This window comes from Heliangelus exortis, chromosome 3, assembly GCF_036169615.1.
Source record: "Heliangelus exortis chromosome 3, bHelExo1.hap1, whole genome shotgun sequence".
Lineage (NCBI taxonomy): Eukaryota > Metazoa > Chordata > Aves > Apodiformes > Trochilidae > Heliangelus > Heliangelus exortis.
In genome coordinates, this window is record NC_092424.1 from 36,346,801 (window position 1) to 36,361,905 (window position 15,105).

General features: G+C 42.0%; 1 protein-coding gene across 5 annotated transcripts in view; it reads left to right on the forward strand.

Moving 5' to 3' along the window:
* Positions 1-15,105, forward strand: part of MEIS1 (Meis homeobox 1) — a 110,464-nt gene that overhangs the window by 18,882 nt on the left and 76,477 nt on the right. For all 5 annotated transcript variants that reach the window (XM_071740210.1, XM_071740207.1, XM_071740211.1 and 2 more), the window contains exon 7: positions 9,157-9,268. In XM_071740210.1, the coding sequence (XP_071596311.1) occupies positions 9,157-9,268 (112 nt within the window). The remainder of the gene's footprint in view (positions 1-9,156; positions 9,269-15,105) is intronic.

Below are 15,105 nucleotides of genomic sequence, written 5' to 3' on the forward strand. Positions count from 1 at the left end.
CACAAGCTCTGTGTTGCCATGAGCCCTGCTGGGAACTCCAAAACCTCCCTGGGAGGCACAGTCAGGCCACAGGGGCCTCTCAGCCCAACTTTTTTGGGTGACTGTCAGCCAGACGTGCTTCCAAGCCATCCCTCAATGAGTGGGTGGAGGCGCTGGGGAGCCACAGCCACCTCAGCCTGGCAAACCACCCCTGGAGCTTGCCCTCCTACAGCTCCCACAGCTTGGGCTTGGCGTGTTTTGTGGCCACCAGCTTGCTGATGTGTGGCTGGCAGAGCCAGGCTGCCCAGCCACTTCTGCCTTGCTGCAGATTTCGGCTTGTTGTGGAATAGGAGAAAGTGGAGAAAAGCTGATCTGGGGAAGGGTTTGGCCATGAGCGTTGGAAAATGTGAATCACAGGGATTCCAGTTTTAAGCCTTTTGGAGATAACGGGCAGCACGTACAAGAGTGCGTGACTTGTAGAGAGACTTAAAAAACAAGGCGGCGCCCTCGAGATTAAGCAAACGCTTCATAATCAGGAGCACATTTTATACCCAGCACAGCTTTTGCAGGTATTGCATCCCTTCAGATGGAAAGGTGTAGCTGGAGCAAGGCTAATTATACCGCAATTTAATTTTGGTGTTGAACAACACGGAGAGGCGAGCGGGCTCTTGAATCCTGCTAACAATGCGCCGTAATCAAAATACGCTGACTCCGAACGGCGTCTGTTGTCAGTTAGCTAAAAAAGACCATTTGATAGTTGTGACATACGCTCGGCGTTTCTTGCTTGCCATGGAGCTGAAATGAAGGATGGCTGTTGCAGAGTGAAGGCTGTGCGTGCACCCTCCCTCCCCAGGAATCCCTAGCTGGGTCGATGGGATGCTGGAAGTTGGATCCTGCATTTAAGCACGTGTAAAATAATTCGCAGAGGGTGCCCTGATGAGTTAATTTTGTTGTCCCAAAAGAGACTATCCTCCCAAAATCTGTAAGGGGAGTGCGGGTTTTTTTGCTGGAAGCAAACCCTCAATGTTTGCCTGAGCCCAGATGTTCAGGGTGAAGTGCAGATCTCTCCAAAACACCGACTCCCACCGAAGCTGTCTGCTGGGCCCCTGGCAGTGGAGAAAGGAGAAGGGTGGGAGAGGTTGAGGTCTCCCTCTTGCCCCAAGTCTGCCCATATAGGTCAGATCTGGGACTTGAGCCAGCCATCTGAGAGGCTGTGCTGTCTCAGTTGGACCTGGGCATCTGGCAGATCCCCTTCTAAATGACTTTTAACGTGTAAACGCAATAAAAGGGAGGGACAGGTGACGCTTGTTTTCTTGCTAAGTGTCGAGGCATTTTTCCTCTTTACACCTTTGGTGGAATCATTATGTGAAATATTGAACAGGAAACTCTTATTTGTCTCTGAAGGACTTTTTTCTGGTCTAGAAAGAGGCGGAAAATACTGACTACCACACCTTGAGGCCTTGTGCACCAGCCTTCAGGAGGAGGCGGTGTCATTTGTGGCTGACTTTGTGTGTGTTTCTGCACAATATTAGTCTTAAAAAAAAAAAAATCTACATGGAGCCGTGATTTTTATCTACCCTTACCATGAAGCTGTTTTTCCTTGTGTTGAGAAAGGGATGGGGATTAGTGCTATCTAGCGATATGGCTCTTATCAAAGGGAGGAGACAGGTTTACAATGTGGGGTTGCTCTAAATAGAAAGTACTAGTCAATGTTTGTTGTGTGGGAGACAAAAACCCTGCATCACCATCAGCTGGCTCTGCTAACCTGGCTGGGCAGGCGATGTTTACTGTTGAGCTGAGATTAAAAAAACGAGGAAAGGAATAAGGCCAAATTTAAGGCACCCTGTGACTGACACCATTACTGCTCAGGCTTTGTGGGTGTCTCTCACGGCTACCACATGCAGTAACCACTGATGCAAGAAGTAAGACCTAAGGTTTCAACCTTCTGCTGTCCAAAAGATGTTGGTTTTGTTACTGCTAGAGGTGGTTTTTGGTGGCTCTGGCATCCTCTCTTGGAGAGGAAATTGGGCTGCCCAGGCTGTGTACCACAGAGGGATTTTGGAGATAGTTCCCCAAGTCCATTATGTTTGATTTCAGGATGTGCAGAAGGTGGAGGGACTGCAGAATGCAGCACAGGCTGGGAGGTCTCTGTGTAACTGTGAACAAACAAGTGTGTGCACACCAACACACACGAGTGTTTCTTTTGAAAGGCTTGCCCTTGCATAAATTATGGGGCCCTGGTGCCTCCTGGAAGAGAGAAGCTGTGGCTTTTCCCCTTCCTTTTTGTCTTTATGTCCCACCCAATCTGATGATCTCTGTTTCATTCTCCTTTATTTCATGTGGTTTATGCTTACTGCTTCTAATTATTCTTTTTCCTTTGGAAAGCACTGTCATCCTGTCCTTTTGCATTCGTATTTTCTTTTCCATTCATCCTGTTTGGGACCCTCAGGCCCTTTCCTCTCCTTGCCACACTCTCTTCTCCTCCTGTCTCTGAGGCTGTGGAGGGGATCACAAAGCTCTGCTGTGTTAAGAGATACCTGCATGGGTGCCATGCTGCATGAAAGTGTTAGTTGGCATTGTTTGATGGGTGCTGGTTTGATGATCTGTGCACTGTGCAGTGTTAGTTGGGCTTCTGGTCCCTTCAGGTGAAATTATGGCCTCATGCAAATCAGTGGCAAAAGTCCTGTTTGTTTCCAGTTCTCCATCCTCACTGGTGTTTGCGTTGATACTCTCTCTCTCATTTCCTTTTATCTGTCTCAGAAACAGTCCCACGTTGCATGCATAAAGACAACTAATGTCTTCCTTTTCCTATGAGGCTGAGGAGAGTCCAAAGAGCCCTATCCTCACTTGAAATAAGGGGAAACTAAAGATAGAAAGCTTGCAACTTTTCTGGGGCTAGGGAGGGAATCCAGGTCAGAGCCAAGACTTCCACACAGATTTTCTCTTGCTTTTTACTTCAGTGGGCCCTGCTGCCTCTTAACACTTTGGGCTTCCATCTGTGCAAGAGTCACCCTCTCTGTGTTTCTTAGTTGCAGGCAGAGTTATCGCCTGTCTGTCATTTCAGCGACCTTATTTCTGTAGACTTGAAGCCCCTCTTTTTCCATCCAAACCCAATGTTTGTGCCTTTGTTTTTGTTCTATTAAAAATAAATCACCTTGGAATCAAAGTTGCATGAAGCAGGTTATGGAAGAGTTATTGGCACTAAAAAGCATCTGTTTTGCAGCGTTTTGAGGTTTCTGCATGATTCATTTATTCGGACCCCCTTGGTTTTGGTTGTATTGAATGTGATGTCTCTGTTCAGCTTTGGTGGGCTGGGAGGTGGGATTATTGGCTGGCAGCCTCAGCTACCCCCTCAAGGAGATGTTCAGATGGTAAAGCCATGAGCGGGTCCTATCGGACAATCAGGGTGGTCATGGCTGTGGATTTCGTGGTCCCTGAAAGTCCACGCTTAGCAGAAATTTGAAGAAACAACGTATGTGTGTGATATATAGAAACTATATGGCTTTAGATATTAACATTATCTATTTTAGTCCAGTTTATCAATGTATATTTTTCAAGGTTTTCTTCCTAAGTAAGAGAGAATTCAAAAAGCCTTCTTGTACTGGTTGGGGAAACTGGCTACCTGAGGATTATTGCTAGCCAGGCTCTCCAGAAGTGAAGTGGGGCTAAGGCTGGGGGATTACAAAGATGAGGACTGTGTTCATCTAGCTCTAGCTTTGATATCGGAACTATGGATTATACACTTAAGATATTGAGCAACTATATTGAATGTTTTGCCCAAGTGAAGCTGGGGAAATACATAGAGCCAACGAGCAGGAGGATACACTATGCAAAAAGTAAACCTAACATGAGATAGGTGGATTAAGGCTGTAGGAGGTGGATGCAATGACTTTATGAAGCGGCCCCCTTTTGGCTTTGAGTTCTTCCCAGTAGAGAGCACCAGCATTTACTAACATGGTGGGTCAGTACCCCTGAGAGAGTTGGGGAGTGGTTTTTAAAAGAGTTAAGAAAAGTCTGAAGAATGTTTCAAACATAATTCATAACTTTTTTTTTTCTAATGAATAAGTACTTAATTTTGGAAAAGAAAATAAGATAAAACTTCGGAGGGAAAACAATAAGCCCAAATTATGTTGACAAATTACTGGCAGCAGCTCAGATCCTCCAGGGTGAGGGGATGAATGATTATACCTGCAGCCAATTTTCTGGTAGCCTGGAGGAGCGGAGGTTTGTCCAACAGCTAAAGGAATTAGCCATTCCCTGTCTTCAATTGTTACACAAACACAAATGAGCCCACAAGAGGGCTGTGCTCACAAAACTTTTGAGAAGATGTATATCAAAAGATGCTGGGTACAATTTTTATCACCTGTAATAGAAGGCAATTTCTTTTATTTATGTACTTATGATCAAGCCTTTCGTTCATTGGCCAGAACCTCCTTTATTTTTGCCCTTTCACATGCTTGATGCTCAAAAAAATCAATTTTATTTTTTAATATAAGCAGGATACAGTTGTTTGCCCCCACCACATGTTAGTGTTGACTTGATACAAAGCCCAGCTGTTGTTGGATCGCAGTAATAAGTGTACCTAGTGTTATTTATATCGACTCTCCAATTTAGCAATTAACCAAATAATTTTGTCTGTAGCTTTTTTGTTTATTAAGGCTTGATGTTCACTATGGCACAAGTCAATAACTGCTTTGGAGGCCTCTTCAAATATGGTCCTCCCTTTAATGGGGCCATTGTACTGATAGGGCTTGTGCTTTTCAGTCCAGCACATCACACAAGTGGATGAAACACCTGGGAGGCAAATGGTTATTCTGGGATTATTTAAAAACACAAATAGTTTTGTTGCTTCCTTTCCTTCTCCCTTTTCTTCTTCTTCTTCTTTTTCCCCCTGCTTATATCAGAGTACTTGAAAACCAAAACAAAAGTCAGGAAATGTATTTCAAATGACACAGGCTAAGATAAAACATCCCTTGTAGAAGGTCTTTTGCTCTTAAAGTGGTGCAGCGTTAGGGGTACACTAGGTTCAATCCTCTTTTATTTTAAATCAGTCATGCGACCATGACTCGAATCAGTCACTAGCCAGACCGTAGTTTTGGCACTAGAAACTATTGACCAGTGAGAAAGGCAGTGGTGCAAAACCAGTTTAAATCATGGGAACTTTGAGCCCAGCATAGAAATCCCCAAATGGTTCTGCCCCTGTGTTCTTGCTCCTAAATTCTTGATTTTGCTTGTGTAGACTTGATTTTGCAAAGATTTGTACTGAAAGGTTCAGTTAAATGGTTTGGCAGGGGCTAGCGTGGAAGAGAGAGATTCAAGCTACTAAAAAAAGGATTATCAGCAAGTCCCAGTCCATTCCACAGTGTCCATTCTCAGCTAAATGGTGACTAATGTATAAGCCCAAGTCATAATGGGCCATTATCCTTATTTATACACTATTGTCATGACCACGTGTCTGAGACCCTCCTCTGGAGTGATCCAGCCTATGTAATGGAGTGATTAATTTATATTACTTTGCACTTCTTTAAAGTCTCCCTTTGGAAGAACTCAACATGCTTTACAGTTGCTAATTAATTTAATCCCCCAATAATATCTGCACTGTAGATAAGTGCAGTCCTCTTTTTGTGCGTGTGTGTTTCTCTGGGGATTTTTTTAGTCGTTCCCCCAGTAGAAGTGAGGCACAGATATCCCAGGGCTCATCCCAAGTTATTTTCAGCCTGGGAGCCAGGTGCCTTTTCCAAGGGGCATTGCTCATTTGCAGAAATTGGAGTCCTCTAGTTTCTGTCCACGCAGTAACGCAGGATTTCCATGTAGAAGGTGACATGGAATTAATTCATGTTTGCAGCAGCCTTTGTACAGTGAAATTCAGAAAAATCACTGTCATCACTAAGGAGCCCCATCAAATGATAAAGAGCAATTTCTCACTTGCAGAAGGGAAACAAATAAGTGGCATTTTTATTTCTGTGTAGGAATAGATTGTCATGACTACTGTAAGAGTTTTCTCTGTAACTAGTGCTGGAAATATTTCTGCAAAAGAGGGAGGTGATTCATAGTGTGAAAAATAATAATATTTGGCATGTCACTGTCAGAAACAATTTAATGTAAAAGCACTTGGAGGATCGTGAGTTTGTAAGAGAGAGAGAGACTTTGTTGACTTAAAAGTTCCCTGGAAGATAAAAAAGAAAGAGATGACATTAATGTTATCCTTGGCTCCCTACTTTCGTGGATGGGGGAACTTTGCTGAAATAGTCAGGAGAAGAAAAATTACACTTGGTTTTCTGCTTTGGATCTATCTACCCTCGGTGGAGAGAGATGTTTTTGGAACCAGGGCTGCGTAGCGCCTGTTTTAAAAATAATGCAGCTTTCAACACAGCTATCTCTGAAGAATTTGCATACTAACTTTGATAGCTAATCTTTCATCATGTTTAATAAACTGACTAAAGATGTAATTCCTAGTCTCTTAAGACTTGAGATGCTTAGTTAAATACAAATACTTTTGAAATGCTAATAGACGGAGGCAGCCAGGAAAAAAAAAGTTAGCAGTATCCCAAGCAGATTCGTTTTTAACAGGCCATAAAAATAATAGCTTCATAAAAGTGAGATTAGGTGGAAAATATTAACTCCTGCTTCTGAATACAGAAATGTAAACATTTAGGATGCACAAAATTTTGATAAACTGAGGTGGAATCCAACATTTCTTGCATGAGTGCCTGTATAATGTGGCGATAGCTGTGAGAAAAGAGGAGCCCAGCATCTAAGACCCAACACAATGAAAATGCAATGAATCGGAATGCCTCACAGATCATAGCGGAATCAGACTTTCCAGCAAGGAAAATCTTTTCATGGTGAATTAAGTGGTGGAGGAAGAAAAATGGTGATGAAAAAAGGTAGGCACAGATCACAAACACTGGGCTCAGGGCTCGCTGCTGAAGATTTAAGAACCTTAGCTAAAGCTATGCAGAATAGAATGTGGAAAATTGAATTTACTAAACAATTAAGCATTGAATTAATCTACATCCCGCACAGTAGAAAAGTGGGGGAGGGAACTGAACAGAGCTGAATAAATCAGGGGAGCTCATTAAAAGATAGTGAATATATCAGGTCTGTTGTTGCATAAAGGAGGGATGTTTCCTGCACAACACGGTATAATTCTTCAGTCCAGAGCCTCTTCTCTTCTGCTCCCCCCTGTTCCCCGCCTTTGGAGTTGTATTCTTAATCAGATTAATAAACATTTCTGCTGAGGTTAGTGCGGCGTTCTATATTTTACCTCCTTATCTGCAGCTTTTCTATTAATTACAAGTCAGCTCACTAGTCAACAATAGTAGTGAGGGACAACATAAATAGAATGAGAGTGCCCTGGAGATGTCACTCGTAGGATCTGATGCATCCTGGAACTCCCACGGGTTCCTGCAACCTCCCACATGCCTTGCTGGTCTTTTGTTCAATTACAGTTAATGCAATAGTTTGCCATTTTCTCCTTCTAATTATATTTTCAAGTGGGATTTGTAGCACATAGAAAAACATCCTTTTACATGTTGAGGCACCAGGGCTTTGTGCTTGGCATTGTCTGTCCCCTGGGTGCTGTACCATTCTTTCTGCAGAGCTCTGAATAAACAAGTCCCTCTTTTAAAGCTGCAGTTGTACAAACTGAAAATTTATGCATTAACTGTTTGCATTCTGAGCATGTGTTCCAGATTACCTCTTACAGCATTCTTTTGGTATGCTGGAGAATGTGTATTTGTTAAAAAAAAACGCATTTCTTTCAGAGTTCACACATCATTCTTTCAATCACAGAATCACCAGATCAATTAGCACTTTTTTTCCTTTTTTTTTTTCTTTTTTTTTTCTTTTATTTTTTTTAAGGAATATGCGTAATAATTGGTTTAAAATATTCATGTGGTATTTTCTGGGTCTTGCTTTTTAAAATTGTAGTCATGTGTCATGGCTGTAACCAGGATTATAAAAAACGGAAGAGAGATTTCTCTTTTCTGGAAAAAAGTTGAGCTTTTCTAATCCTATTTATCTTCTGTCTCAGATTAGACTGTTTTTGTCTTAATATTCCTTCTCTGTTGATGCGTGTGTGTGTGTGAAAAGTTCATCTGGATCACCTTAAATCTCATTTGGCCATGTGTGAACTCTGTATTAAGTGGCTGGGTTTTAGCCTGTTGGTAGATGTGTTAAAAAGCTGGCAGTATCAGTCAACTTTAATAGTATACAGACTCAGCTCATATTGTGGTATGATTTAAATCCAGAAGACTTACGTGCGTGCATTGTAAACAAGGGTTTTCTTTTCAGCAATAATTTCCAGTGGGCAATATTGCTTCATAGTAAAGAAGAAACTATTCAATTATACACAGAGGGCCGTGCAGGATGACCAGTGAGACTCTGTGATGTTTTTAAAAGCTAGTACTAAAGGCTAATTAAAATCTTCACTGGTGATAAAGGGAGACTTGGGAGGAGTGTTGCCGCGATTGTTTTCCCTAAGAATTTAATTTACAGCCAATTTTTCCTATCTGAATGTTACTTTCAAATGCACCCAGTGATAAGAAGCAACATCTGTTTTCTGTTCAATAGTACAAGGAGGCTCTGCATGGGGCTGAGTGTACACAGCCAATGTGAAGCCATTGTTATTCTCATTTCTTTTTTGTCCCCGTGCCTGGTCCATTTGCCATATACCATCCGGCAAACAGCTGACGCATCCTGGCTATTATGGACCCAGGCCTAATTGCCAGTAAAGTCTTTAAGCTCTTCCACGTTGGCCTCGTATGAGGAATGGGAGGCCTATATAAACGGTGCTGCTCTTGACCATCGCTCTCATTTTGCTCCTGTGGAGTTAGCAGACTCTTATGCCAGAGGGTTTGTGGATACTAAAAATATAGTTGGAGCCCGGTGCCAGTGATTCGCTCCCTGGCTCTCTCCTTTCCTTGACGGGAATGTTTCTGTTTTCTATGGTAATAAAGCATGGGATTATTTAGATGGTAAACATATTCCAGAGTATATTATTTTTTGCTAGGGAGCAGCAATCCAGCTGTCCGGAAAGAAGGAATTATTTGGGGGATGTGTTTGTCAGCCTTTGCCCGCGGGTTTGGGCATGGGTATTGCTCTCCCGGGAGCATGTGAACTGGGCCCTTTCCCCCCATCACTGCTTTTAACTTTGAACATATTTTTGGCCCACAGCCCTCCTGGAACAGAGACCACGATGATACGGCGTCGACGCGCTCTGGGGGAACCCCAGGGCCCTCCAGCGGGGGACACACATCGCACAGTGGGGACAACAGCAGTGAGCAAGGTAGGAATGGAACCCTCGCACTTTCTTAGCTGGCAAGTGGTCACTGTTGCACTTAGGGACTGGTTACTCTCTTGCTGATGTTGAAATGTGCTCAGGTACTAGAGGGGGTTTTTTTGGACGCTTTTTTTTTTCTTTTTTTTTTTTTTTTTTCCCCATCTCCCCTAGCAAAAGGATTGGCATCTTTATTTCTTTGACCCTGCCAGCAGGCACATGTTAGAGCAACATATGTACCAAATTTGCAGAACGCTTAATAAAAATAATCAATGAGTAGGGTTTTGGCTATTTTTTTGCTATATGGGTTAAAAGATGAAATCTTCAAAAGCAAATGTAATTAACATTGCAGAAATGCATGTTAATATTTCAAAGATGCCATCGAAACTTTGCTGCCTATAAAGAAGAGATGTTAGCTGGCATATTTTACGAAATCCTGAGCAGTGCTTTTATTTACTTTTTTTACTCAATTCCAATTTACTTGAATGCAAAAATGTTTTGTTTGAGTGCCAAGCCAAACAGAGTAACTGATTTAGTAGGACAAGTATGAAACAAGCTTGTTGCAGTTGAAGCGGGACATACTATAAATAATTAGTGCTCTCTCAGAAGTCTAAAAATCTGAAGTTCTGGGTTTTTCTAAGAAGCTGTTTAAATGCTTCATATTTTTTCTGGAGAGACCAGCTCTATTGGATTTAGTGTTAATTTAATTCAATTAACATTTTAAAAAGATCCTTAATCTGAATATAAAAGAGAATGCTTTATTGAAGTTGACTCTGAACTTGCAATAGGTATATACTTTTAAATCTGGTTTTATGATCATGTTTCATTCAAGCACTGTAGGACAACAAAGGAATTGTGTTTCCAAAAAACGATTGAGCAGTCCTGATTAGCATTGCAAAGTCTGCATTTGACAAGATTAGTTTTTAAACTAAACCAGTATATTTTAATTTTTTATATGCGTGAACCTGACGTACGTAGTGAATAACATCTCTTTATAGAATTGTAAGTATTTGAGACACTTTATTGTTTAAAGAAAAGTTGCTGACTTCATCGCAAGCATAGCCTAGTAAAAATGGGGCCTGGAATAGTAAACTCTTGCAGAGCTGAGGCAGAAACTGGTAACCTTCTGACCTCTGACTTTTACTGGAAAATGATATGCAACATAAATTCAGGGGGCCTTTTCTCTTTCAAGTATGTATACGTATATATTCTAGTGGTGCTGTTCACAATGCTATAGTTGAAGTGGTGTCAACGTGTTCATTAGAGCCCCTTGCTTTTGGAGCAAACTTTAAATCCATGGGGTTTTTTTAAGGGTGAAAAAAGGCTGCTGCAAAAATGGGCTTTGAACTAAAACATGGTGTTTGGAGTGGGTTTTTGTACTTGGATAGGGCTGTTCTTTTATTAGACGGATGTGCGCGTGTTTATGTTTATATGTACGTGGACAAAACATCTGCGGGGAGGCTCGCTGGCATGCTCCTAAACCTCTTGGGCACTTAGGAAATTGAGCTTCTCAGTTCCTGGTGTTTTTTAAAGCTTTGTTTTCTCCCAAGTGTGGCACTTTATTAGTCCGGAGTTCCAGTTGTATCTGATGTTTTATCATCTCTATCCTGACTGGCTCCTAGCAAGGTGCATGCTATAACCTCGGTCAGGAAAGGTGACTTTAGGGCTTGAGTCCTCCTAAATATCCACAGGAAGAGTTGTCAGCGATGCTTTAGCTGGTTCTGAAGCTTTAACCCAAATCCCTGAGTAAGGTTTATTGCAGCTGGAATTGCTGCCAGCTCTTGATAGATGTGTTTCATGAAGCAGGCTCATTGCATTAAAAATTAAGGAAAGAGTAAAAAAATAAAGTGGAAATTTGCTACGGAGCTTTCAGGTAAAGTTTGGGGAAGGAGTTTTGGCAGGGATACCTTGTCCAGGGTGTCTCTGTTACTGGGACTTGCCTTTAGGCTGCTTGCCACCTATGGAAATGGACTTTTTTGAGCAACAGGCATGCATGAAGGGTAGGGCTGGTCTCGCTGAGCCTTGCTTTACATCTTGTTTAATCAAAGGTCTCTGTAGGCTGATATTATGGGGGAATCTCTTTTGTACAAGCACACCTATGCCAGCATGTACACCTGGTTTTAGAAGAGTGTGGTTCTAGCATTTTTTCTTGCCAAAGAAGTCAAAAACCAGCATCCTGAATGACCAAAAGGGAAGAGTTAAAAAAAGATAGCAAATACTCTGACTCTCCCTGACTGCATTTAAGTTCAAATATTGTGTTTGTGGATTTTTTTTCTGTGGTCTGATGCAAGGAACGACAACACCATTGGTCAAATTCCTATATTCTCCTTGGCAGGATGCTTTTCTGGTCAGGGGAAGAAGGCATCATGGGACTGCCACAGCAGCCAGGTGTCACAAAGGGGTGGCAGTGAAAGGCTGGGGACCCTCACGCTTGTGCTTGTGAGCACGGGAGTTAATACGAGATGGATGCGTTGTGTGACATACATTTAGTGTATTATGGGCTTTCCTATTTTTAGGAGTTTGTAAAAGTTCCTTTTTGGTTCCATCTGTTAAGAGCGTGCTTGCCATGTAAAAAACCAAACATAATCACCAGAAATATAACCCTCTACAACTGTCTATTTTTAGGGTGTTCCCACAACCTGCTTCCCCCGTTGGTCTGGGTTTCCAACCTGGCTAAAGGTAGCACAGGGATATGAACGCGAGCTTTGCTTTTTCAGAGAAGCATACAGACTGTAGAACTTAATTCTCTTTGCAAGTTTTCTCCATAGTCCTTAACCCAGACTACTATTAAGTCTAATTTTGGAAATGATTTACCTGTTTCTGTCCTTCTTTTAATCCCTACAAAGTGCACTTCTTTTTTTTGTCCCCATCACACAATTACCTTTGAAAACAGGGAAGATGATCTTTCCTCTAAACATTTTGAAGTCTTTTTTTAAACATGTAAATTTATTTACCAAGTAAATAGTAAAGACTTCCAGCTTCTTCAGTCTATTGTAGAAATCCATATTTAACTTCTAGGAAGCTGTTCTGGGGTCTTGTGCCACTGAACAGCAGGGTTTGTTATTGCCTAGCACGTTGACACAACCTCTTATAAAGGCATGGTATTGTGTCATTGTAGGGGATAGTTATAGCACAGGAATGCAGAATAATATTATGAAAAAGTTTTGTGGGCTGTTTTCTCATTACTCTGAACTTATCATGAAGGGCCTTTGGAGGTCTGTCTCCAAATGGCACAAAGAGATATGGATTTAAACAGTGGAGAAATAACTTGCTAAATTCTATTAAAAAGAAGGGAAGCAAGCTCTTAGGTACAGGTGGTGATGCTGAGCTCACAGCAACACTATTTTATCTTACTGCTTATTCTGTCTTTAAAAGATTCCCATCTGAGGTACTAACAAGATCTATTTTGTTTGTTTTTCAAATGGTCAGGCCAGGAGGATGCTGAACAATGCCCGGGTACAGTCACTTTTAATCCAGAGTGAGGACTCTTTAATTTCCATGTTTAGCTCTCTTAGATGACTTAAAAGAAAAATAATACATCAGTGTCTCCTATTTGTACATATTGTTTCTATCCCATTTTTTTTTGTGTGCACGTCTCGGCCTGGGTTGGAAATATTTTTTTAACCTCCAAATAATTTTCGTTCTTTCAAACCGGGAATAGAAAGCTGCAATATTTCTTTATAAAAATGTATCAGTGGCTGCAATAGGTTTTTTTCAGGCTTTTGTAGGAGTTCGGGCACCCTATAGGCAAAAAGGCAATCGCGTTTATTATTGTCGGGACTCTCAAGGCGGTTGTTTGGAGGCTGTGAAGGCAGGTGGCGGAGCCAGGCAGAGGGGGAGAGAAGGGCCACATTATGTTCCAGATGACTGAGCAAGGATTTATATACCAGCTTGCATTTTTTTTTTTTCTTTCTTTTTTTTTTTTTTTTTTTTTTTTTTTTTTTTAAACATAGGAGAAGAAAAGTAATAAGAGTGGGGAGGCAAGGCATTTGAAGCAGTCAGATGGCTGATGACTAATGGGATAGGTGGGCAGGAGCCCGCGGATTGGGTGTCTTAATGAGCACATTTCGCACCGAGTTTGGGCTGCAGTTCCCCTTCACCTTTGCCCTGTATTGACCAAACTGACACTTCATTTTTCACATACTTCCAATTATGGCTGAGCTTAAGTGTTGCCCTGCCTCCTTTCTTTCTTGCCTATGGACGCCTCGAGAGTGGCTGAGACCTCAGAAGATATTTTAATTTGAAAAACTACCGTAGCAAGGCAGGTTTAGGGTGTAACCTGAAACTGCTGTCACTTTGCAGTTTCTCTGATGAAAATGAAAGTTTTAATGTATCTTGTTTAGGGCTTTCCCCCCTCCCCAGCATCCTTCTCCATGGCAAGGTGAGAGCTTACTTTGTGGGCAGTTGGGTTGGTGAGGGGTGTTCTCCCTGGGGTAAATCCTTTTAGGTAATAAAGGTGCTATGGGTGGGAGTCACCCAAGTGAAGAGGTGAACCTAGTAAAAAGCAGCACCATGCTTGAGTGATGGCTCCTTGTTCCCTCCTTAACATGTTGTCTTCTCAAGGGGCTTCTGGTGGTGCTGTGCTCTGCGATGTACTTTGTCAAATGCTCTCTTTGTGGAAAAGCCAAGCATAATTGTGCCTGCAGTTGTGGAGTCTTAGACCACTGTGGATTTGTTGTTTTGGTGATATTTAATGCGTGAATGCTGCTTAGAGCATGGCCTGGCTGTGAGGCTTTGTGAGGTGGCTGAAGGCTGTGCTGGCAGAGGCTGGTGTGATGAAGGGGTGGACAACTGTCCAGTCTGCAGCTACCCCTGAGCTATATGGGGGGAACCATGATATATGTCCAACATCCCCAGCCTGTGTGCATTTCCACGTTGGTTTTTACATGCAAAATCCTTCCAGGGAGGAAATGTCTGTTTGCTTTTGCAGGGCTTTGGGGGTTTTGGAGCATGCGGTTTTCCTACTGAATGTGAATTCTGTCGGAAATAGTCGGAATAAGTTGTGCTCGCATGTGGTGGGTGGGTTTAAGAACAAAATAGCTGTTGTTAGACCTTAACTTCCCAGCAGTGCCGCTGGATTTTGCAGCGTGGCTTTTGCTATTAGCTCTGTCATGTGAAGTTTGGGTGAGTGATGAGCAGACACGTCATCTGCGTGTCAGTGGTGATTTCTTTGCATTTAAATACGTGGCAAGTATATCAACAATTATTTACATCCAAACAGAGTCCCCTAAACCACAGAAGTATTTATCTCAAAAAAAAAAAAGCGAAAAAAAAAGCATGAAGTATTACCTACTTTATTATGTAGCCCTCTGGCATAGTAATGGCATGGCATATTTTTACTATAATATGGTAATAAAAGAATATGTAAAAGGCAGACAAAGGTTCTGTCTTTTCACTAAGGTGACCCCTGTTACCAAGTAACTGCTTTACTTATGAGCTTATTAAAAACTCAAAAAAAATGAGCTTTTCATACTCCACAGGCATTGATGTGAAAATGAGCTGTCCTGCGAGTAGTTTTCTTGATCATTTTTAGAACAATTGATTAGCCAAAGAGCCACTGTCATTAGTTGACATTGACTGATAGCAATTTGTCACAAGCTCCGAAGGTCAGCCAGGCAGTGGAAGCTTCGGCTTGTCTTTGATTGACCTTTTCTGATGCCATTATCATGCGATCGGTTAGACTGGATGTGACCCTCGATTGGAAAAGACAGGGCATTAGTCAACAGGGGCAGCTCCTGGTATTTTTTCTGGTGCTTTATGTATTGTGAATCCTGAATTAAGTGTAATAGGATTGTTTGGAAATGGAGCAGTATCAGTTTTCTCGCTGAGGCTCTGCCATCCCCTTT